The following is a 21,360-nucleotide window of genomic DNA, read 5'->3' as shown; positions in this document are numbered from 1 at the left end:
TATATATATATATATATATATATATATATATATATATATATATATATATATATATATATATATACACACGTTTGTTTATAAATATACATATGTATATATTATACTTTGTCTATATTAGGGCTGCAAAAACTAATCGATTAAAATCGATTATAAAAATAGTTGCCGATTAATTTAGTCATCGATTCGTTGGATCTATGCTATGCGCATGCGCAGAGGCTTTTTTAAAAAAAAAAAAAAATTTTTTAATTTTTATTTTTATTTTTTAAAAATAAACCTTTATTTATAAGCTGCAACATGTACAAACAGCTGAGAAACAATAATCAAAATAAGTATGGTGCCAGTATGCTGTTTTTTTTCAATAAATTACTGGAAAGGATAGAAATGTAGTTTGTCTCTTTTATCCGATTATTAATCGATTAATCGAAGTAATAATCGACAGATTAATCGATTATCAAATTAATCGTTAGTTGCAGCCCTAGTCTATATATGTATGTATATGTGTGTATATACAGTGGTGGTCAAAAGTGTACATACACGTGTAAAGAACATCATGTCATGGCTGTCTTGACTTTCCAATCATTTCTGCAACTCTTATTGTGTTGTGATGTAGTGATTGGAGCACATACTTGTTGGTCACAAAAAACATTCATGAAGTTTGCTTCTTTTATGAATTTATTATGGCTCTACTGAAAATGTGAGGGTCAAAAGTATACATACAGCAATGTTAATATTTGCTTACATGTCCCTTGGCAAGTTGACCTGCAATAAGGCGCTTTTGTGCATTCACGCACAGCATAAAAAGTTTGGTGGACAAAATGAGACAAAGTAGGAGTGGCATAGAACACGTCTTTCTGTGGCAGCGTCGGAGAAAGTTGGTCGAGTCATACCATCCATCCATCCATTTTCTACCGCTTATTCCCTTCAGTGTCGCGGGGGGCGCTGGAGCCTATCTCAGCTACAATCGTACCAAAGACTATAAAAATGGGAGCCATTTCCTCCCTGCTTGGCACTCAGCATCAAGGCTTGGAATTGGGGGTTAAATCACCAAAAATGATTCCCGGGCGTGGCCACCGCTGCTGCCCGCTGCTCCCCTCACCTCCCAGGGGGTGAACAAGGGGGATGGGTCAAATGCAGATAATAATTTCGCCACACCTCGTGTGTGTGTGTGTGACTATCATTGCTACTTTAACTTGACATGTAAACAAACTACGGTGAGTTCAAGGACCGCTGAATCTGTCAGGACAAAGTGAAGTGAAGCATGTTTAACGTAAAGAGTGGGAGGTTTGTGTCATGTTTAGGTTTGTGTCATGTTTGTCCTCCTACACAAACATGAATAAAACACAAAATGTATATTTTCCATCTTTTTCCATTTTCATACATTTTTTAAAAAGCTCCAGGGATCCACTAGGGTGGCGCTAAAGAGCCCCAGGTTGCCAACCCTCGCCCTAATGCTGTATATTAGCCGATATTAATATCAGCTTTTAAAAAAACCCGATACTGGTAATATAGTCTGAGCTCTCATTTTGACGATACGGGACATTCTGGCTGGTGAACTTCCTTAATGGACGGCATGGACGCAGCGGATGAGTTTGTGGGGGAGGGGTGACGGGCGGGATGAGAGTCTCTTTGTGAGGTTCCATCGCCTTCTTTCTCTCCTGCTCCGCCCCCAGCTCGCCTTCAATGGCCTGCTTTGTCTTCACACAACACACACTTACACGCAGAGTCACATTGGCCAATACCAACTCTGATACCATACCGACTTTTCAGTCTATTTCTATTGACTGTTGAACAATATCAAAACCTTATTTGACTTATTCCTTATTTTCTTTTATTACATAATCTTGTATGGATCATATGCTGATACTACTCTTGGTATCAACACTACCAATGTATCGCCCTCCTCTAATGTATCGTACTGATAGTGACAATGCTGACACAGATTAAAAGCTATGCCGATCACAATTAGGGATGTCCGATAATATCGGCCTGCCGATATTATCGGCCGATAAATGCGTTAAAATGTAATATCGGAAATTATCGGTATCGTTTTTTTTATTATCTGTATCGTTTTTTTTTAATTTTTATTTTATTTTTATTTTAATTAAATCAACATAAAAAACACAAGATACACTGACAATTAGTGCACCAACCCAAAAAACCTCCCTTCCCCCATTTCTTTCTGTTATCAATATTCTGCTTCCTACATTATATATCAATATATATCAATACAGTCTGCAAGGGATACAGTCCGTAAGCACACATGATTGTGCGTGCTGCTGCTCCACTAATAGTACTGACCTTTAACAGTTACTTTTACTCATTTTCATTAATTACTAGTTTCTATGTAACCGTTTTTATATTGTTTTACTTTCTTTTTTATTCAAGAAAATGTTTTTAATTTAGTTATCTTATTTTATTATTTTTTTTTAAAAGTACCTTATCTTCACCATACCTGGTTGTCCAAATTAGGCATAACAATGTGTTAATTCCACGACTGTATATATCGGTTGATATCGGTATCGTTGATATCGGTATCGTTGATATCGGTATCGGTAATTAAAGAGTTGGACAATATCGGAATATCGGATATCGGCAAAAAGCCATTATCGGACATCCCTAAAAAAGTGCATATTCCTCTGTCACACACACACACACACACACACACACACACACACACACACACACACACACACACACACACACACACACACACACACACACACACACACACACACACACACACACACACACACACACACACAAATGTTGCATATTCCTCTCACACACACACACACACAAATGTTGCATATTCCTCTCACACACACACATGTTGCATATTCCTCACACACACACACACACACAAATGTTGCATATTCCTCTCACACACACACATATTGCATATTCCTCACACACACACACACACACAAATGTTGCATATTCCTCACACACACACACACACACAAATGTTGCATATTCCTCTCACACACACACACACACACAGACACACACAAATGTTGCATATTCCTCACACACACACACACACACACACACACACACACACACACACACACACACACACACACACACACACACACGTAAGTTTTGTGAATGTTGGAGGAAGGAAGCATAAAAAAAGAGGCCGCCATGTTGTAAGGATAAAGGATTTATTCATGAAGCATCCTCACAAGTTGAGTACATTCTGCTGTTTTAGTGAAAATGTGCTGAAAAGGCATAATTTGCATGTACAGTATGAATAGTACATAACATAATTTGCATGTACAGTATGAATAGTACATAACATAATTTGCATGTACAGTATGAATAGTACATAACATAATTTGCATGTACAGTATGAATAGTACATAACATAATTTGCATGTACAGTATGAATAGTACATAATAACATAATTTGCATGTACAGTATGAATAGTACATAACATAATTTGCATGTACAGTATGAACAGTACACACATACAAAGCCTTTTATTGTGGCAGGGCTGCATGCAGCAGGATGTCTGGATAAGGCATTATTATTATGATATAATATACGGCATGTGAGGGTTTTTCAAAGTAAAAGAAGCTCAAATAAAAGTGTTTTTGGAGATGAATAAAACAACATAGTGTATGAAGTAGTACGTGATACATGAGTGGATGTTATGTTGTGTGATTAATGTGTGACAAACAAGAATAAATGCTAAGGCACAGTTAATATTTATTTTAACACGAATCCTACTTAATGTGACGTGAAAGTTGTGACATTTCACTACTCTCAGTGGTCACAGAAGACGGCCCACTTCCACGAGACGCAAAATAAAAGATGATAAAGGTAGCGTGTGGAATTGGTGCTCGTGTAGAGTGACAATCTTTGTGATTACGTCTTTACAAAAAGCTAGTCTAATACGTCGTTTAGCCAAGGTAGCTTGGAATGTCACGTTGGGAGAAATCGCTGTTTCAGACGTTTCTTTCTTACATATTCATCATAGTACACTGTTACATATTTATTATACTGTTACATATTTATCCTAGAACACTGTCATATTTATCCTAGAACACTGTTACATATTTATCATACTGTTACATATTTATCCTAGAACACTGTTACATATTTATCATAAAACCCGTTTTGGTGTCAAAGCTTTGGTCATGTTACAAAGAAGTAGTATTTGTACATTGTATAAACTCAACAGTCATCGTGGATTTTTTTGATTTTTTTTAACTTCGCAATCCAAAGAGAGTATTTTGTCGCTGGTCCGAATCCGTATGACACGCCCCAAATGGTGATGGATGCACCCCGAATATGAAGGTTGATTTGTGTCTTCATTATGAAGGCTTTTTTTTTTTTTTTACATTGAATTTATGTAACTGATTATTTTAGGTTACAATTTTGTGAACTACATTTTTTTTTTTTTACATCAAATTATGCTGACAATTTCACCAGCCAATGAGGTGTCCAGTTTGAAGTCACGTGACACGGGTCTGGCATAAAAAAGGCAGTTACTGCAAACTTGACACCTCATTGGCTGATTCTGAGACAGGATCCATTGCGTCAGCCCTAATTTACCGGAAGTGAGTTTTGCTTTTTGGAGCAGCAAATTTTTCAGCACTGAATTTTTATACACTAAATTTTAAAACACTGAATTTTTTACACAACATTTTTATGCTCTGAATTTTTTTTACACTGATTTTATTTATTTATTTTACAATGAATTCTGAAACACTGAATTTTTTACACTAAATGTTTTTATACTGAATTTTTTTACACTGAACTTTTTACACACTGAATTTTTTTACACTGAATTTATTTATTTTACACTGAATGTTGAAACAGATTTTTTTTACACTAAATTATTTTATACTGAATTTTTTTAAACATTTATATACACTGAATTTTTTTTACATTTAATTTTTTTTTTTACACTGAATTTTTATACACAGAACTTTGTTTGTTTCAATGATATTGGATTGTAAAAAAAAATGTCAGTTTACAAAATCCAAACGCAAAAAAATCAGTTACATAAATTCAGTGTCAAAAAAAAGAAGTTATTTTCGATAGGTCATAAAAATATCAATAATTATCTATAATCACCGATATAAAACACAAATATCGTGATACAGTTTTCAGTCGTATCGCCCAGCCCTAATCTTGGCTACGTAGCGGAAAGAGAGGGACAAACGATTAAAAAAGAAAGAAGAGGAAGCAGATAAATACAATGATCGTTCTTAGGAACTTGGTACACGGTATACAATGATCGTTCTTAGGAACTAAGTACATGGTATACAATGATCGTTCTTAGGAACTAAGTACATGGTATACAATGATCGTCCTTAGGAACTAAGTACACGGTGTACAATGATCGTCCTTAGGAACTAAGTACACGGTGTACAATGATCGTCCTTAGGAACTAAGTACACAGTGTACAATGATCGTCCTTAGGAACTAAGTACACGGTGTACAATGATCGTCCTTAGGAACTAAGTACAAAGTGTACAATGATCGTCCTTAGGAACAAAGTACACAGTGTACAATGATCGTCCTTAGGAACTAAGTACACGGTGTATAATGATCGTTCTTAGGAACTAAGTACACGGTATACAATGATCGTCCTTAGGAACTAAGTACACAGTGTACAATGATCGTCCTTAGGAACTACGTAAGTACATGGTGTACAATGATCGGTGTACGTAGTATACTTATTAAAGGGTAAGTACGGAAGTAAAATGCTCCTTATGCTTATTCAGAGTGGAGAAAGCGCACACAAAAAACAAGAAGGAACAGGAACAGGAACAAATGTGCCGATTAAAGCGACACCGCTAGCGTGACGGTTTGCTGAAAGACCAACGTCTGCTGGATGACCGCTTACTTGCGCCCGAGTTCTGAATGAGCCAGCAAGACTTTGGCACTCCATTCTTCTTGTACATCATCCAAACAATCAAACATGTTGAACGATGAGTCAAGGTTTTAAAAATGACACCTTCTCACAGCGTGAACCATGAGAAACTGGTTTAGTTTTTTCTCTTTCTTCGAAGGGTGTTGGACAGCATGATTGTCCTGGTGAAGCCTAGAATCACCTAAGCATAAACCTCAATCGCTGCTGTTTGTTGTGTTCGGAGCGGTAGACACTTGCTGAAAATGTAATCTGGTACATGCCAGGGCGGATGTTTCTGCCACCAAAGTAATCCGCCTCAAAAGTACCATTCTCCAAACTCATCCTTCACCTGCGACAGCATTTCTGCATCCGGGTGAGAGCAGAGCGGGGTTTCCTCCCTGCCGCCTCCCCTGGTGCCAGCCCAATCCCCTTGGCCCAGACCAATTTCAACCCCAACACGGCTGTTGCTTCTCGGGTTGGGCGTGGGAGCCGGACCTGCACCAGTGCCCTCTGGTTTTGTTGTCTGTCATGGCCGCGACAGTGTCGTGTAGACCGGCTGCTCCCAGTGTGTGGGGCTGTGTGACTGCGGCACACTGGCCGGGTCACTGATGGCAGTGTACAGGGGCCTTTGGGTGGTCCCCATGTAGGAGAAGGTGGAGTATAACCCTGCCTGGCTGGAGTGAGCGTAGTAGGACCCTGACGCTTGTTGGTCGGCGTACTCGGCAAACTGAGCCCTTGCGGCCAGGGAGGGGAAGGCAGAGCTGTAGTGAGGGAGGCTCAGCGGGGCGTAGGTGACATGAGAACCGGCTGAATCTGCCTCTGAAAAGTGACCACCAGCACATACGGCCTCGCTCTTGATCTGGGCTTTGGAGGGGTCTGAGCTGGAAGGGGAGCTGTGGTGTTGCAGCTGTTGCTTGGACAGCCAGGCTGCCGAGTGTCCACTGGCCGCTGCCAGAGCTGAGGAGATTCCGTACGGGTATTGGGATGCGGTTGTGGCAGGCGTGGCGGCTCCTGACCCTGCGATCTGTCCGACCCCTGGGTGACCATTGGGGGGTAGGTACTGGTCAAACTCGTTGACATCAAAAGGCTCAATCACCTCGCTGCTCATCTCACCTATGTCGACATTGCCAAAGTCAATATGAGGCTTCACAGGCCCTGTGGCACCTGAACTACCTTCTGCTCCCATCGGGCCACGGGAGATCACACTATTGCCAAAGGCCCTCTTGCCATCCCCGGCCTTCCCAGACTGGGGCTCGGTCTTGGGTGTGGTTGGGGGTGTAGGTGGACTATGGCTCTGACCTGTAGAGACATAAGAGACCATGGTCAGGGCAACCAAATTTAGATAAACTAAATGAAACACTTTGACGGAATACAAGTCGGTTGGGTCGAGGGAGCCGGCAGCCCACCTGCAGCGTGTGGGTGGTGCCTATCTGCCGGAGGGGACCTGGCTCCCCTTGCGAGGGCCACATCCAGATGGAGGCCATTGTAGATGGGTTGGCTGTGCCTGATCTCACCCTCCGAATGGCCGTCGGCATCACTTCCTGACCCGGAACCCATCTTTCCGTTCTTGCGGCGTCGTGGCTGATATTTGTAGTCAGGATAGTCCTTCTTGTGCTGCTTCCTCAGTCTCTCTGCCTCCTCGATGAACGGTCGCTTATCACTCTCGTTGAGAAGCCTCGAATGAGAAAGACTCTGTCATGAGTGTTGTTGGTAGAAATGATTCACACCCTCAGTGTTCTGTGTTAGTATTAATAATGGTACCGATTTTCCATTTACAGTAATGCAGGGTAAAAACAACTATCTAGTTGTTTAGTTTATAGTTTACGGGAAAAACTGCCAGCTCGGTCGGAAAAATGTTCCTGTTAAAATAACAGTCGTACCATTTTGCAATTTTGAGTAATTCATGGCAAAAACTACTGTAAATTTTACGGTAAAAAACTGTCACCTCAGTCACCAGAATTATACAGTTAAAAATAATTGTGTTACCAATTTTCCATTTACAGTAATGCACCGTAAAAACAACAATCGTGGAGTTTACGGGCAAAACGGTCACCTCAGTCGGCAAAGTTTTTGGTACCATTTTTCAATTTACAGTATAGCACTGTGCAAACAACAACCGTGGATCTTACGATAATAAACGTACTGCTCAGACACCAGAATTTTACCGTAAAAATAGGAGTGAAAGCGTTTTAAAATTTACAATCAGTTGGCGTAACCAACAAATTTCACTGTAAAATTCTGGCGATTGAACTGCCCACAAAATCTACAGTTTTTTTGTTGCCGGTATCAAGTGGGTTCCGTAATGTGCCCTGTAGTCGGCATGATGACCACTTGTCTCACCTCCAAAGCTTCCCCAGGGTTTTGCTGAGCTCTGCGTTGTGCAAGTGCGGGTGCTGGTCTGCCAGTTTCCTCCTGGCCGCCTGTGCCCATACCATGAAGGCGTTCATGGGTCTCTTGACGTGCGGCTTGCTCTTGCTCCCGCTGTTGACGCGCACGGGCACGGGTACCAGCGTCCAGTCGTAGCAGTTGAGCACCTGGCTCACGGCGTCACGGATACCCGCCGTGAAGCGCTCGTCCTCCTCGTCGGATTTCTCGGCGGGGTTCTCGCCCGCTCCGTTGTCCGCGCCCGCCGGCAGCCGTCGCCTGCGAAGAGGCGACTCGCCCCTGCCGGTTGCGGCGGAAGAGCGGCCGGGCGATCGGGAACGACTGTCGTCCGACACGCTCGGACTGAGCTCGACGTCTGACAAGCTGTGCTCCTCTCTGGACATCTTCACGCACCCGCTCGCTGCCAGGTGTGCAGAGGGTGCTAGACCTGTTCCTAAAACTCTCCCTGTTCCTTTTTGTCCCTACGGTTATGCGGTTTTGGGCTGACGGCTGTCGGTGTATCGGATCTTTTCAACTCTGCTAAATTATAATATAAACTGCCAATCTGTCTCTACTCTCAGTCTCCTTTGTAAAACTCTGTGAGGGTTGAACATCAAAGTTCTTTCCATCCGTGTGGTTGGTATCATAGGCGGCTCAGTGCGCACCTTGGACCCCAGTTTCCCTGCTAAAACACGGCTGTGTGCACCAACTGCGCCCGCTGGTCTGAAACCCGCCCCGTGTTTCTTTTGCCGGTGTGTCCCGCGACGGAAATCCAGCTAGTCGGACCTGAAACAGCAGAGAAGAACTCATTGAAATAGAAAGAATTCATCATTGTACCTTTAGGGCAGTACTTCTCAGATAGTGGGGCGGGCCCCCCCGAAGTATCCATATTTTTATTTGAGAATTAGAGCATAAAAATCTGGTATCAGTGGTATCAATGTTTCAGTATCGATCCGTACATTTTGACCAAAATGATCACGGTTATCATTTTTCTCACAGATATTGTTGAGTGTGCTTAAAAAGCACTTATACACACACGGAAATCTTTTAACCAAGTTTTATTTTCACAACCTTAATGTGTTCTGTGTTTATGCTCGCATTTAGGCTAGCTAGCAATTAGCATGCTCTGGGAAATTAGAAGAATCCTTAGGTTGTTCAACACGTGCTAAGGAATCCCGCTTTTACAATAACAAAAAACGTAAATGATAATAGTAATTGTCTGGAATTTTAGCACGGTTTATCATTATACAGGTATCGTAAATTCCGTATTATGAGCTACGCTTTGAAGCTAGCGGTTTATAAAACGGTGCGGGTAATTTATGGATTTTCCTTCGCTGAAGGCCATAATGTTTTATGTTAAACAGTTTTAATTAAAAACAAGCAGAAACACTAAAAAGGTGTGTCGTTGTTGTTTGTGCTGTGGTGCCGTCTTTTGGACCAGTTTGCTCACTGCAGGTGCCGCGGGTTTGAAAATGTACTTCCTGTTTTAATGCTTTGAAACGGGAGTAACATCCTCCATAGCGTTTCTACTCGTTTGGATTCTTCATTCATCAGTCCAAGCAACGTTTGTCAGTTTTACAATATAACTAAAACTATTCTTACTTCCTAAAGTGTCCCCTGTGTGATGTCTGTAGGAGTGTTTTCAGGCATATTTGTACCTGCTATCGTAATGTAATCAAGCTAGCGTCGTTAGCATTAGCTAATATGCTAACAGGTTTACAAGTGTCTGTGTTAGTATTATTAACTTACAATGGCATTCTTTTTGTATTGTTTCACTTTCACCAATTCCTCAGTAAATTCAGCAAAACGTCAGTGTGGAGTTATTGAGTCTGTTTAGCTGATTGGAGAGCTAGCTTGCGCAGCTAGTGGGTCCATGATCATTGACTGATTGATTGAAACTTGTATTAGTAGATTGCACAGTACAGTACATATTCCGTACAATTGACCACTAAATGGTAACACCCCAATAAGTTTTTCAACTTGTTTAAGTCGGGGTCCACGTTTATCAATTCATGGTAACTGACTTCTGTTTTGTTTGATCAGCCGTTTTACTGCCGTGTTACAGACACCTTATAGTAGGTATGTAAATAAACATTGATATAATATTTCTGTGTAAATAAGTCATTTCGCAACATTTATATCTGCGGCTAATATATGGAACATGTATTTTTCTTCTAACATTTAGTGGGTGTGGCTTATATACCGGTGCAATCTATAGTCTGGAAATACGGTAAGATTTAGACAAACTTTAATGATCCACAAGGGAAATTGTTCCACACAGTAGCTCAGTTACAAATGGTGGAAAAGATGGAAAGGACAAGGCAGATATAAAATAGACTAAAAGCCATATAAAATATAACATATATACATAATATTTACATAATATATGTACAGTATAGGATATATACTGATATGATATATTATATTTTGATATCATATATACAATATATAACAATTACCATGTACAATATTATAGTACCGTATTTTTCAGACTATAAGTCGCAGTTTTTTTCATAGTTTGGGTGCGACTTATACTCAGGAGCGACTTATGTGTGAAATGATTAACACATTAGCGTAAAATATCAAATAATATTATTGATGTCATTCACGTAAGAGACTAGACGTATAAGATTTCATGGGATTTAGCGATTAGGAGTGACAGATTGTTTGGTAAACGTATAGCATGTTCTATATGTTATAGTTATTTGAATGACTCTTACCATAATATGTTACGTTAACATACCAGTTGGTTATTTATGCCTCATATAACGTACACTTATTCAGCCTGTTGTTCACTATTCTTTAGACATTTTAAATTGTCTTTCAAATGTCTATTCTTGCTGTTGGCTTTTATCAAATACATTTCCCCCAAAAATGCGACTTATACTCCAGTGCAGGGGTCACCAACCTTTTTGAAAGCAAGAGCTACTTCTTGGGTACTGATTAATGCGAAGGGCTACCAGTTTGATAAATTGCCAGAAATAGCCAATTTGCTCAATTTACCTTTAACTCTATGTTATTATTAATAATTAATGATATTTACACTTAATTGAACGGTTTAAAAGAGGAGAAAACACGAAAAAAATGACAATTAAATTTTGAAACATAGTTTATCTTCAATTTCGATTCTTTAAAATTCAAAATTCAACCGAAAAAAAGAAGAGAAAAACTAGCTAATTCGAATCTTTTTGAAAAAATTAAAAAAATTATTTACGGAACATCATTAGTAATTTTTCCTGATTAAGATTAATTTTAGAATTTTGATGACATGTTTTAAATAGGTTAAAATCCAATCTGCACTTTGTTAGAATATATAACAAATTGGACCAAGCTATATTTCTAACAAAGACAAATCATTATTTCTTCTAGATTTTCCAGAACAAAAATTTTAAAAGAAATTCAAAAGACTTTGAAATAAGATTTAAATTTGATTCTACAGATTTTCTAGAATTGCCAGAATATTTTTTTAAAATTTTAATCATAAGTTTGAAGAAATATTTCACAAATATTCTTTGTCGAAAAACAGAAGCTAAAATCAAGAATTAAATTAAAATGTATTTATTATTGTTTACAATAAAAAAAAATACATTTACTTGAACATTCATTTAAATTGTCAGGAAAGAAGAGGAAGGAATTTAAAAGGTAAAAAGGTATATGTGTTTTTTCTCTAAAATTGTCTTTCTGAAAGTTATAAGAAGCAAAGTCAAAAAAATTATGAATTTATTTAAACAAATGAAGACCAAGTCTTTAAAATATTTTCTTGGATTTTCAAATTCTATTTGAGTTTTGTCTCTCTTAGAATTAAAAATGTCGAGCAAAGCGAGACCAGCTTGCTAGTAAATAAATAAAATGTAAAAAATAGAGGCAGCTCACTGGTAAGTGCTGCTATTTGAGCTATTTTTAGAACAGGCCAGCGGGCTACTCATCTGGTCCTTACGGGCACCACGTTGGTGACTCCTGCTCTAGTGCGACTTATATATGTTTTTTCCCTTCTTTATTATGCATTTTCGGCCGGTGCGACTTATACTCCGGAGCGACTTATACTCCGAAAAATGCGGTTTATGTAACAGTTGCAGCATAAAATAGAGAGTAAATCCATCAGAAAATAGACATTATAAACAAAGAGAAGCAGCAAACATAGAAGGTGTGAGGTAATAGACATAATCTATTGCTGTATGGCCAGTAATGGTAATGGTTACATCCCTAGCCACCTTTGTGCACCACTGAGCAGAAGTTTTAGGACAGTACAATAAAATATATATACTGAGCATTTCAAAGTGAAAATTGCAACAATTAGTGTTAATGCACATTGCGTACACGCCCCCTAGTGTTAATGCACATTGCGTACACGCCCCCTAGTGTTAACGCACATTGCGTACACGCCCCCTAGTGTTAATGCACATTGTGTACACGCCCCCTAGTGTTAATGCACATTGCGTACACGCCCCCTAGTGTTAATGCACATTGCGTACACGCCCCCTAGTGTTAATGCACATTGCGTACACGCCCCCTAGTGTTAATTCACATTGCGTACACGCCCCCTAGTGTTAATGCACATTGCGTACACGCCCCCTAGTGTTAATGCACTTAGCGTACACGCCCCCTAGTGTTAATGCACATTGCGTACACGCCCCCTAGTGTTAATGCACATTGCGTACACGCCCCCTAGTGTTAATGCACATTGCGTACACGCCCCCTAGTGTTAATGCACATTGCGTACACACCCCCTAGTGTTAACGCACATTGCGTACACGCCCCCTAGTGTTAACGCACATTACGTACACGCCCCCTAGTGTTAACGCACATTGCGTACACGCCCCCTAGTGTTAATGCACATTGCGTACACGCCCCCTAGTGTTAACGCACATTGCGTACACGCCCCCTAGTGTTAACGCACATTGCGTACACGCCCCCTAGTGTTAACGCACATTGCGTACACGCCCCCTAGTGTTAACGCACATTGCGTACACGCCCCCTAGTGTTAACGCACATTGCGTACACGCCCCCTAGTGTTAACGCACATTGCGTACACGCCCCCTAGTGTTAATGCACATTGCGTACACGCCCCCTAGTGTTAATGCACATTGCGTACACGCCCCCTAGTGTTAATGCACATTGCGTACACGCCCCCAAAATAAGCCTCTGCTGTTGAAGAGCTGGCAGTTATTGTGAGGTCCCAGGAGAGCGGGTGTTGGAAGGAGGTGAGACCAGGAGAGCGGGTGTTGGAAGGAGGTGAGACCAGGAGAGCGGGTGTTGGAAGAAGGTGAGACCACAGCAGCACATGTGAGGTCCCAGGAGAGCGGGTGTTGGAAGGAGGTGAGACCACAGCAGCACATGTGAGGTCCCAGGAGAGCGGGTGTTGGAAGGAGGTGAGACCAGGAGAGCGGGTGTTGGAAGAAGGTGAGACCACAGCAGCACAGAGCTGGGATTTACGCTGCGCGTCTTGGATAAACACCGGCCGGCTGTGGAAATATATGGCTCTCAGTGGCCGCTGTGATGGGACACGGTGCGCTTGTTGCCGCGGCAATTAGCCTCCCTGCCACGACCGTCCAGTCGACAGCGTGTCGCGGGTTCCCCGCCCACTAACGTGCCGTCAATCAGCCTCGCACAACTCGGCGCTTTGTTTAGCCAACTTCATCAACTCCCGTGTTTTTCACTTTCCTGCTGAGAGTTTGACCTCGCCCTTCAGTACACAACCCCTACTCTGCATGGCGAGGAGACCACTAAACTTCCCTGCATGGCGAGGAGACCACTACACTTCCCTGCATGGCGAGGAGACCACTACACTTCCCGTGTTCTGCTCGTTTTGGTACCTGGGATCCTCTTCTTAAAGGAACATTTGATTACCCGGCGATATCAGGAACACGCACGGTATCGTCAAACCTCCCAAAAGCGCCATTTCAAGCCATTAAATAAACGGTTGTTCAACTTTTCCCACCAAGAAGCACCTCAGAAAACACTCGGCTCGCCAATAAAATACAATAAATGAAAATACAGTAGCATAGTAGGCCTAAGTATTCATTAAAAAACAAGACAGAGGTTTCATTTAACAAGTGCATTTAATATGTTTGGCCACTGTAACATTCCACACAGTTTGAACAGTAACACTGTGTCTGAAAATTCTCATAGTCCATAAATTCCGGATTATAAAACGCAACTTTTTTCCTGCACTTTAAACCCCGCGGCTTGTAAGACTGAGCAGCTAATTAGTGGATTTTTCTTCACTTACGGCCATAATGCAATTCGTTAAAAAAATAAAATAAACAAGAAAACACACTAATAAAAAATAAAATAAAAATGAACCACCGATGTAATGCTAATCCTGTAAATTCTGGAATATAAACCTCTACTTTTTTTCCTACGCTTTGAACCCTGCAGCTTATAAAACAGTGCAGTTAATTTATGGATTTTTCTTCGCTATTGGCTACAATGTTTAGCGAGCAATAGTTTTTATTAAACACAATCGGAAACACTGAAATTGTGTGTTATTGTTTGTGCTATTCCGCCATCTTTTGGATGAGTTTGCTTCACTGCAGGTGTTGCGAGTTGAAAATGTACTTCCTGTTTTAATGCTTCAAACCGGAAGTAAAATCTTCCATAGCATTTCTACTCGTGTGGATTCTTCATTCTTCAGTCCAAGCAACGTTTGTAAGTTTTACAATATAACTAAAACTATTCTTACTTACTAAAGCGTCCCATGTGTGATGTCTGTAGGAGTGTTTTCGTAGTGTAATCAAGCTAGCGTCGTTAGCATTAGCTTATATGCTAACAGGTTTACCAGTGTCTGTGTTAGTATTGTTAACTTACAATGACATTCTTTTTCTATTGTTGTAAAGTCAGCAAAACGTCAGCGTGGAGTTATTGAGTCTGTTTAGCTGATTGGAGAGCTAGCTTGTGCAGCTAGTGGGTTCATGACCATGACTTCTGTTTTGTTTGATCAGCCGTTTTACTGCCGTGTTACAGACACCGTTTGGAAACAATTAGATGGATAGAAAGTACTTTATTGATTCCTTCAGGAGAGTTCCCTCAGGAAAATTTAAAAAAGGCCTTACATACCTTAATTAATGAAATGAAGGTATGTAAATAAACATTTACTAAATATTTCTGTGTAAATAACTCATTTCACAAGGTATATATAGTCCAGTGTGGCTAATATATGGAATATATATATATTTTCCTTCTAAAATGTAGCGGGTGTGGCTTAAAGGATGCAAGATTATTCATGGCGTTCGGTTGACGCTCCTTTTCTCCGACTAATGCCGTAAACTTCCCCGGAGCTCTTTGTAAACAAACATGGCGGCGATCCTTTGGGACTTTGTCATTGTTTCAGTCCAAGACGCTTTTGCATGCTAAAAACATCAACACATCAAACCTTATCAGCCACCTAAACAGCCAGCATAATAGATAATAATAATAATAAACATCGGTATCGTTCTTGAGAAGCATGAAGCTATATGGAAAAAAAACCCTCCTTGCATCACACGTTTGTTTTGAACTGTAACTTATAATAATAATAATAATTCACCCTTCTACAATATGTGCAATATTACCCTTCCAGTGCAATACACTGATTGTTATTTATTACTCTTGTCTTGTTCTGGATATTGTACAGTATTTTGTATTTCTATAGTATTTTATATATTGTACAGGATTGCTTATTATTTTTATTGGATAGTAGTCTGTTTATTTCAATTGTTAGTTTTTTCTTTATTACCTGTTGTGTCATTTATTTTTACCCCATATTTGTTCCCACTACCACACCTTAAGTTGGAGTCCTTAATCTCGTTATATGCAAATATATTGACAATAAAGTCCATTCTATTCTATTCTATTCTATTGTAGTGTCAACATTAGAACTTTTTTTTTTTATACCTTTTTGCTCTTTTATTGCACTTTTTTGGCGACGGTATTTTTTAGACTGCGGACAATGAGCTGTGAGCCGCACGCAGGACACCCAACTTCAATGCACTTTAAACCAAGTTATGTACCGTATTTAAAATAATGCTGTCAAAAATAAGGAGTTAACTCCTGTGATTAATCGCACAAAACATGAGTCACGTTCATCTTCAGATGAATCCCAACATTAGTTTTGAGTGCACGTGCTGCTGTGGCCTAACCGTGGACTCGGGTGGTGGTCTGCTCGGGGATCGGGTCGGAGGGCAGACGTGAGCGAGAAGACACAAACTGGCAAATGTTAGAAATCAGGGGCCGTACTTATCAAGCTTCTTAGAGTGCCATTTTACACTTAAGTCCTGAGAATTTGCGAAATTTAGTCCTACTCTCAAACTTAAGAATAAAAGCTTTTTATCAACGTTCTTAAGTCTAAGAATCACTCCTACTCTCCACGATATTTAAGAGACCTTCAGAGGTGTCTTAAGTGGTTAGGAGTTGCCAGCAGGGGATGGCACTGAGGCGAGAGAGACGTGCGCGAACGTTCAGGGAACGGAAGGATGTTGTTGTTTTTTTTGATGACGAGCAGCTGATCAAACGGTATCGTTTAGACAGAGCGGATATTATTTTTGTCACAGATTTAATACTTTTCGATTCCTTGTTGATTTCTGCATGTGTCTGCAGTGGGCTAGTATATATAGAGCCACCCACACCAGTTTCAAATTAGTTGCCTAATTAATGAATTGGAAAGAAAATGTTATGACAGTAGCGTATGTGTGTGGCCGTGAGGTGAGTGACGTCAGTGAGTGTGTGGGCGAGAGAAGAGAGGGAGTGGTAGCGTGAGTGCCGGCGGGGACTAGTTTGTTTTGTATTATTTTGTAGTTTATTGTCAAAATATACACTCCCATTGTCCACTTAAATATTTCCAAGATATTTCTTTATTCTTAGACAAGGGATTCCCTTCCATGATTGGTCATTTCTATGGACACAGAAATGACGTCACCTAAAATTCCATTTACGGCACATAGTAATGTCGTAATTCAGCTCTGAGTGTGACACTTAAGATTCAGTCCTACACTTCGCTGAAAGTGTGAGTAAGACGCTTGATAACTAACTTTTAAGTGCAGCTTTCAGCCAAGAATTTATTTACTCTTAAGTCAACTCTTAGCAGACTTCTTAGGAGTCATTCTAAGAAGCTTGATAAGTACGGCCCCTGAGCTAAAACTGCTTTGAGCAGATGAACGTGATGCATTCAAGTGACCCGCAACAATTTTAAAACCTTCCTGAATAACAATAACAATAAGAAACGGACAATAAAATTGCATTTAGGTCCAAATTTGTAGTCTGTTTATTTCAATTCTTATTTTTTTATCTTTATTACCTATGTGATTTATTTTTATTCCATATTTGTTTCCACTACCGCACCTTAAATTGGAGTCCTTAATCTCGTTATATGCAAATATAATGACAATAAAGTCCATTCTATTCTAAATATTGTGGGCCTTTTCATGTTACTTTGAGTTGAACATGAACACAATTCCAATGCACTCCGTCACATATTACACGTATTTTAATATCTTATTACAACATGTTTGAAAAGAAGTAGGAAGAAGCAAAGCTTACTTAACCTTGCACATTTTAACTTCCAACACGTATTCGCTCCCCGTTCTGAATTTGTAGCACAGTTTACAAATAATACATTCCAAACACAACAATTCACAAATGAAATTAATAATATCTCAGTTTTTTGTTTTAAAATTTTTTTTTTTTTTTAAAGTAAGCAGAATTCTTCCTCCTTGTACTTTGTGAGCATTTTGCAGGCATGTGATTTTTCCGTCTAAAGTCGGAATTCCGTCTTTTTTAATCTCGGGGAAAAAATATATATATCTCCCGTTTTTCCGTTTTTTTTCCGAGACGTAGTTTATATTACGCCGTAGTTGATTGGTCGATATGTTCCTTGTGACCAATCAGGACATCTGTTATGAATGATGAGGTTAATAACGTCATCATTCATAATGGTTACTACGGCCATTTTCCATATGTAAACAATGTCGGTTCTCGAGAGAAAGGACGCTTTACGAGTGAAAGAAATTGATAAACATGTCAAAAATAAGTTTGGATGGGACTGGATGGAAAGGGAAATCACTGATACTGTTGGGAAGAAGGAAGTTACGACTTTGTTCGGTGATTTTATTCGGAAAATCGATGGTCCCGGAAAGGTTTAGTGCACGTGGTGTCATGATAATATTGACTATGGATCACCAGGTTTCAAGGCTTTGGAAGTACATGCGAAATGCCAAAAACATATAAAACAACTTGAAGCAAGGAAAACTAACTTTTAACTAGCTGGTACTTTTGGATGTCAACCCAAAGTGAGCAAACCTTACAGACTTCATCTTTTGTTTACATGGACAACTGCCGTAGACATGGAGAGGAAAGATCCGCCCACTTCAGTTGCAGACAGGGTTGTTAATAATGAGGTCAGCTAAAAAATATTTGCTTGCGAAATACGCATGTTTGTTTTAAATATCAACCAATTATTGCTTTGCGAAATATAAATGGGTTTTTCTAAAAATAAAAAGCCACATGAAAATATATTATGAAATGACAGAAATTCAAAGAGTCGCATTATTGATTCCAGTTAACAATTTATTTGAAATAAATTTGCATATAATACTATTTTGTAATATTAAGTTCTTATGTAGTCTGTTGAAACTATTGTCAGTGGTGTAACAATCTTGAAGGTCAATATTTCCACACTTGTTTCATGCAATATGTCAGTGTCCTCACATTATTATTATTTCCTACTTTCAAATAGGAGTAAACAATACTAAACATGCTTAATTATTTTCATAAATTTATATCCTATTTTGGCGAAAAGAATGAAATGTTTACATTTGGTATTTTGTTATATTTATCCAAAAATCCAAAAAAGAAGCTACAGAAGCAGAGACCAAAAGGAAAATGCAGGCTGCTCAGAAATGTGCAAGGAAGGCTCATGTTGGAGCTCTCCGAGGAAGCTCATGTGTGAAGGGAACTGAAGTCATGTGGTAATACTGTAAATAAAGTGTAGATAATATCACTGATCAATGTGACACCTGTGGACACAAGATGTAAATATTAGTGACTAAATACTGTTGGGACTGAACCATATACAGTGATTGGGTTATGTATGTTCTATTAATTATGTTTTCATGTCTTTAAACACTCAAATATTTTCTTCAAATGGTGCTGTCTTTGTTCATTTTAGCATGTTAAATTGGTGAAAAACCAGGAGCTTCGGGGGGCGTTGCCCCTCTTGTCCCCCCACCAGGGCACCGCCTTCGTCGCCCAGACCCCCGGAAATTTTTTTCAGTCTTTTTCATTGTGGTCAAATCACATGCCTGATTTTGAGTTAGAACCGTTTTTTTTTTAACGGGATCATATTATCTCGTCCTCATGTGTCATGTCTTTTTATTTGTTCGGACTATAATGTGCAATAATGTTGTATGTGTATATGTATATATATATGCATATGTATGGATATGTGCATGTACATATATATATATATAGATACATATTTTCTTTTTTATCTTTTTTTACTATTTATATGACTAAATGATTGTGTAAACACCTTAGGGGATCTGCTCCAATTTCGTTGTTCTTTGAGTTTGAGTTTGAGTTTATTTGGAACATGCGTGCATACAACATGATACATCACAATTTCCAGTTTCTTTTCAACATGTTCGAAAAGGAGTAGGAAGAAGCAGAGCTTATTTAATCCTACCCCTTTTCTTTACATAACAGTTGCAAAACTTTTTGGTCACTTCCTGTTCACAATTTTTTCACAATAAACTCCATAAGTAATCACAATAAAAATAAATAAATAAATAATAGTAAGAATTTAATAATAATAATTGGTGAAGTAAGTCATATTTCATATGATGAGATAAGTAAGATTACTTTAAGAATGAATGAATGGATGGATGAAATAAATTGAGAATGTTTGTCATGGTTCTTCTTCTTTGTACTTTGTAAACACTTTAAGTTTGAAGAGTTTCTTGAAGTGGATCATATTAGTACATTGTTTGATTGCTTTGCTTAATCCATTCCATCATTTAATTCCACATATTGATATACTGAAGGTCTAAAGTGTTGTATGTGCAAACAAATGTTTTAAATTACGTTTTTCTCTAAGATTATATTTCTCCTCTTTTTTTGAGAAGAATTGTTGTATATTCTTGGCTAGCAGGTTATAGTTTGCTTTGTGTATAATTTTAGCTGTTTGCAAATTCACTATGTCGTGGAATTTCAGTATTTTTGATTCAATAAATAAAGGGTTTGTATGTTCTCTATATCCAACATGATGTATTATTCTAACTGATCTTTTTGGTAACACCGTTAATGAATGAAGTGTACTTTTGTAATTATTTCCCCATATTTCTACACAGTAGCTCAGGTTCTTTGAACCTGTTCACTGTAATAGTGACAATAAAACTCTATTCTATTCTATATTAATTCCATAATTTAATTCCACATACTAAAGGTTTGGAATGTTGTACGTGCATACAAATGTTGGAGGTTCTTTATTTTCCCTTAAGGTTGTACATTCTTGACTAGCTTTGTGCATAATTGTGTGTAACTGCACCAAATCATAGAATTTGAACATTTTAATAATAATAAAGTGTATGTTTCTATTTGAACTGACCTCTTTCGGAACACAATTAGTGAATAAAGTGTACTTTTGTACTTATTTCCGCACAATAACTCAGATATGGTCATTTAACAGCCATTTGAAGTCAAACTTGACATCACCATAAACACATCAATTCAATTAAATTGATGAAAAAAAAATCAAAAAATCTTGCAATTGGGGAAAAAAAAGAGTTTCTAAATTTCCCCGTAAGATAAAAATCAACTAGAACTAGAACTAGAACTAGAATCATCACCCAGACTGGAAAATGTGCCGACGAGGTCAAAGTTGTTGTTCTTCTGAGCGACGACATAACAAACACTGCAGTCAACAAGCGAGCGTCAATAAAGTGCTAACATGAACACAGAAGTTTATCTTTAAAAAAAAAGAAGCAGACAAAGTAAGAAGAGGAGAAAAAAGTTCTTACTTCAGCAGAGAGGAAAAGTTTGGAGCGTCAGAATGTTGAAGTTGTTCCCAAAGTGTGAGTGCAGGCCTCCCCTCCCAGCCCTCAGATGAATGCAGGCTCTGTGTGGCTGCAGCGGCCCTTAAAGGGCTCCTTGTATGAGG

At 39.0% G+C, this 21,360-nt stretch overlaps 1 protein-coding gene and 1 long non-coding RNA gene across 3 annotated transcripts in view; one reads left to right on the top strand and one right to left on the bottom strand.

Moving 5' to 3' along the window:
- Positions 1-21,360, top strand: part of LOC133642359 (uncharacterized) — a 41,806-nt gene that overhangs the window by 7,525 nt on the left and 12,921 nt on the right. The window lies entirely within an intron of this gene.
- On the bottom strand, positions 5,485-21,349 carry LOC133642697 (transcription factor SOX-10-like). Of its 2 annotated transcripts, XM_062037051.1 has the most exons (5): positions 21,221-21,349; positions 8,208-9,017; positions 7,274-7,542; positions 7,041-7,166; positions 5,485-6,980 (listed from the first exon to the last, which is right to left on the bottom strand). In XM_062037051.1, exons 2-5 carry the CDS (start codon positions 8,633-8,635, stop codon positions 6,394-6,396), a joined length of 1,410 nt encoding a protein of 469 aa, XP_061893035.1. In that variant the 5' UTR covers positions 8,636-9,017; positions 21,221-21,349; the 3' UTR covers positions 5,485-6,393. The 2 variants fall into 2 exon arrangements, with proteins under 2 accessions (XP_061893035.1, XP_061893034.1); XM_062037050.1 differs by having other exon boundaries at positions 5,485-7,166.

Source organism: Entelurus aequoreus, linkage group LG25 (genome assembly GCF_033978785.1).
Source record: "Entelurus aequoreus isolate RoL-2023_Sb linkage group LG25, RoL_Eaeq_v1.1, whole genome shotgun sequence".
NCBI lineage: Eukaryota > Metazoa > Chordata > Actinopteri > Syngnathiformes > Syngnathidae > Entelurus > Entelurus aequoreus.
Note: the sequence above shows the minus strand (reverse complement) of the source record. Positions and strands in the feature narration are given on the sequence as shown.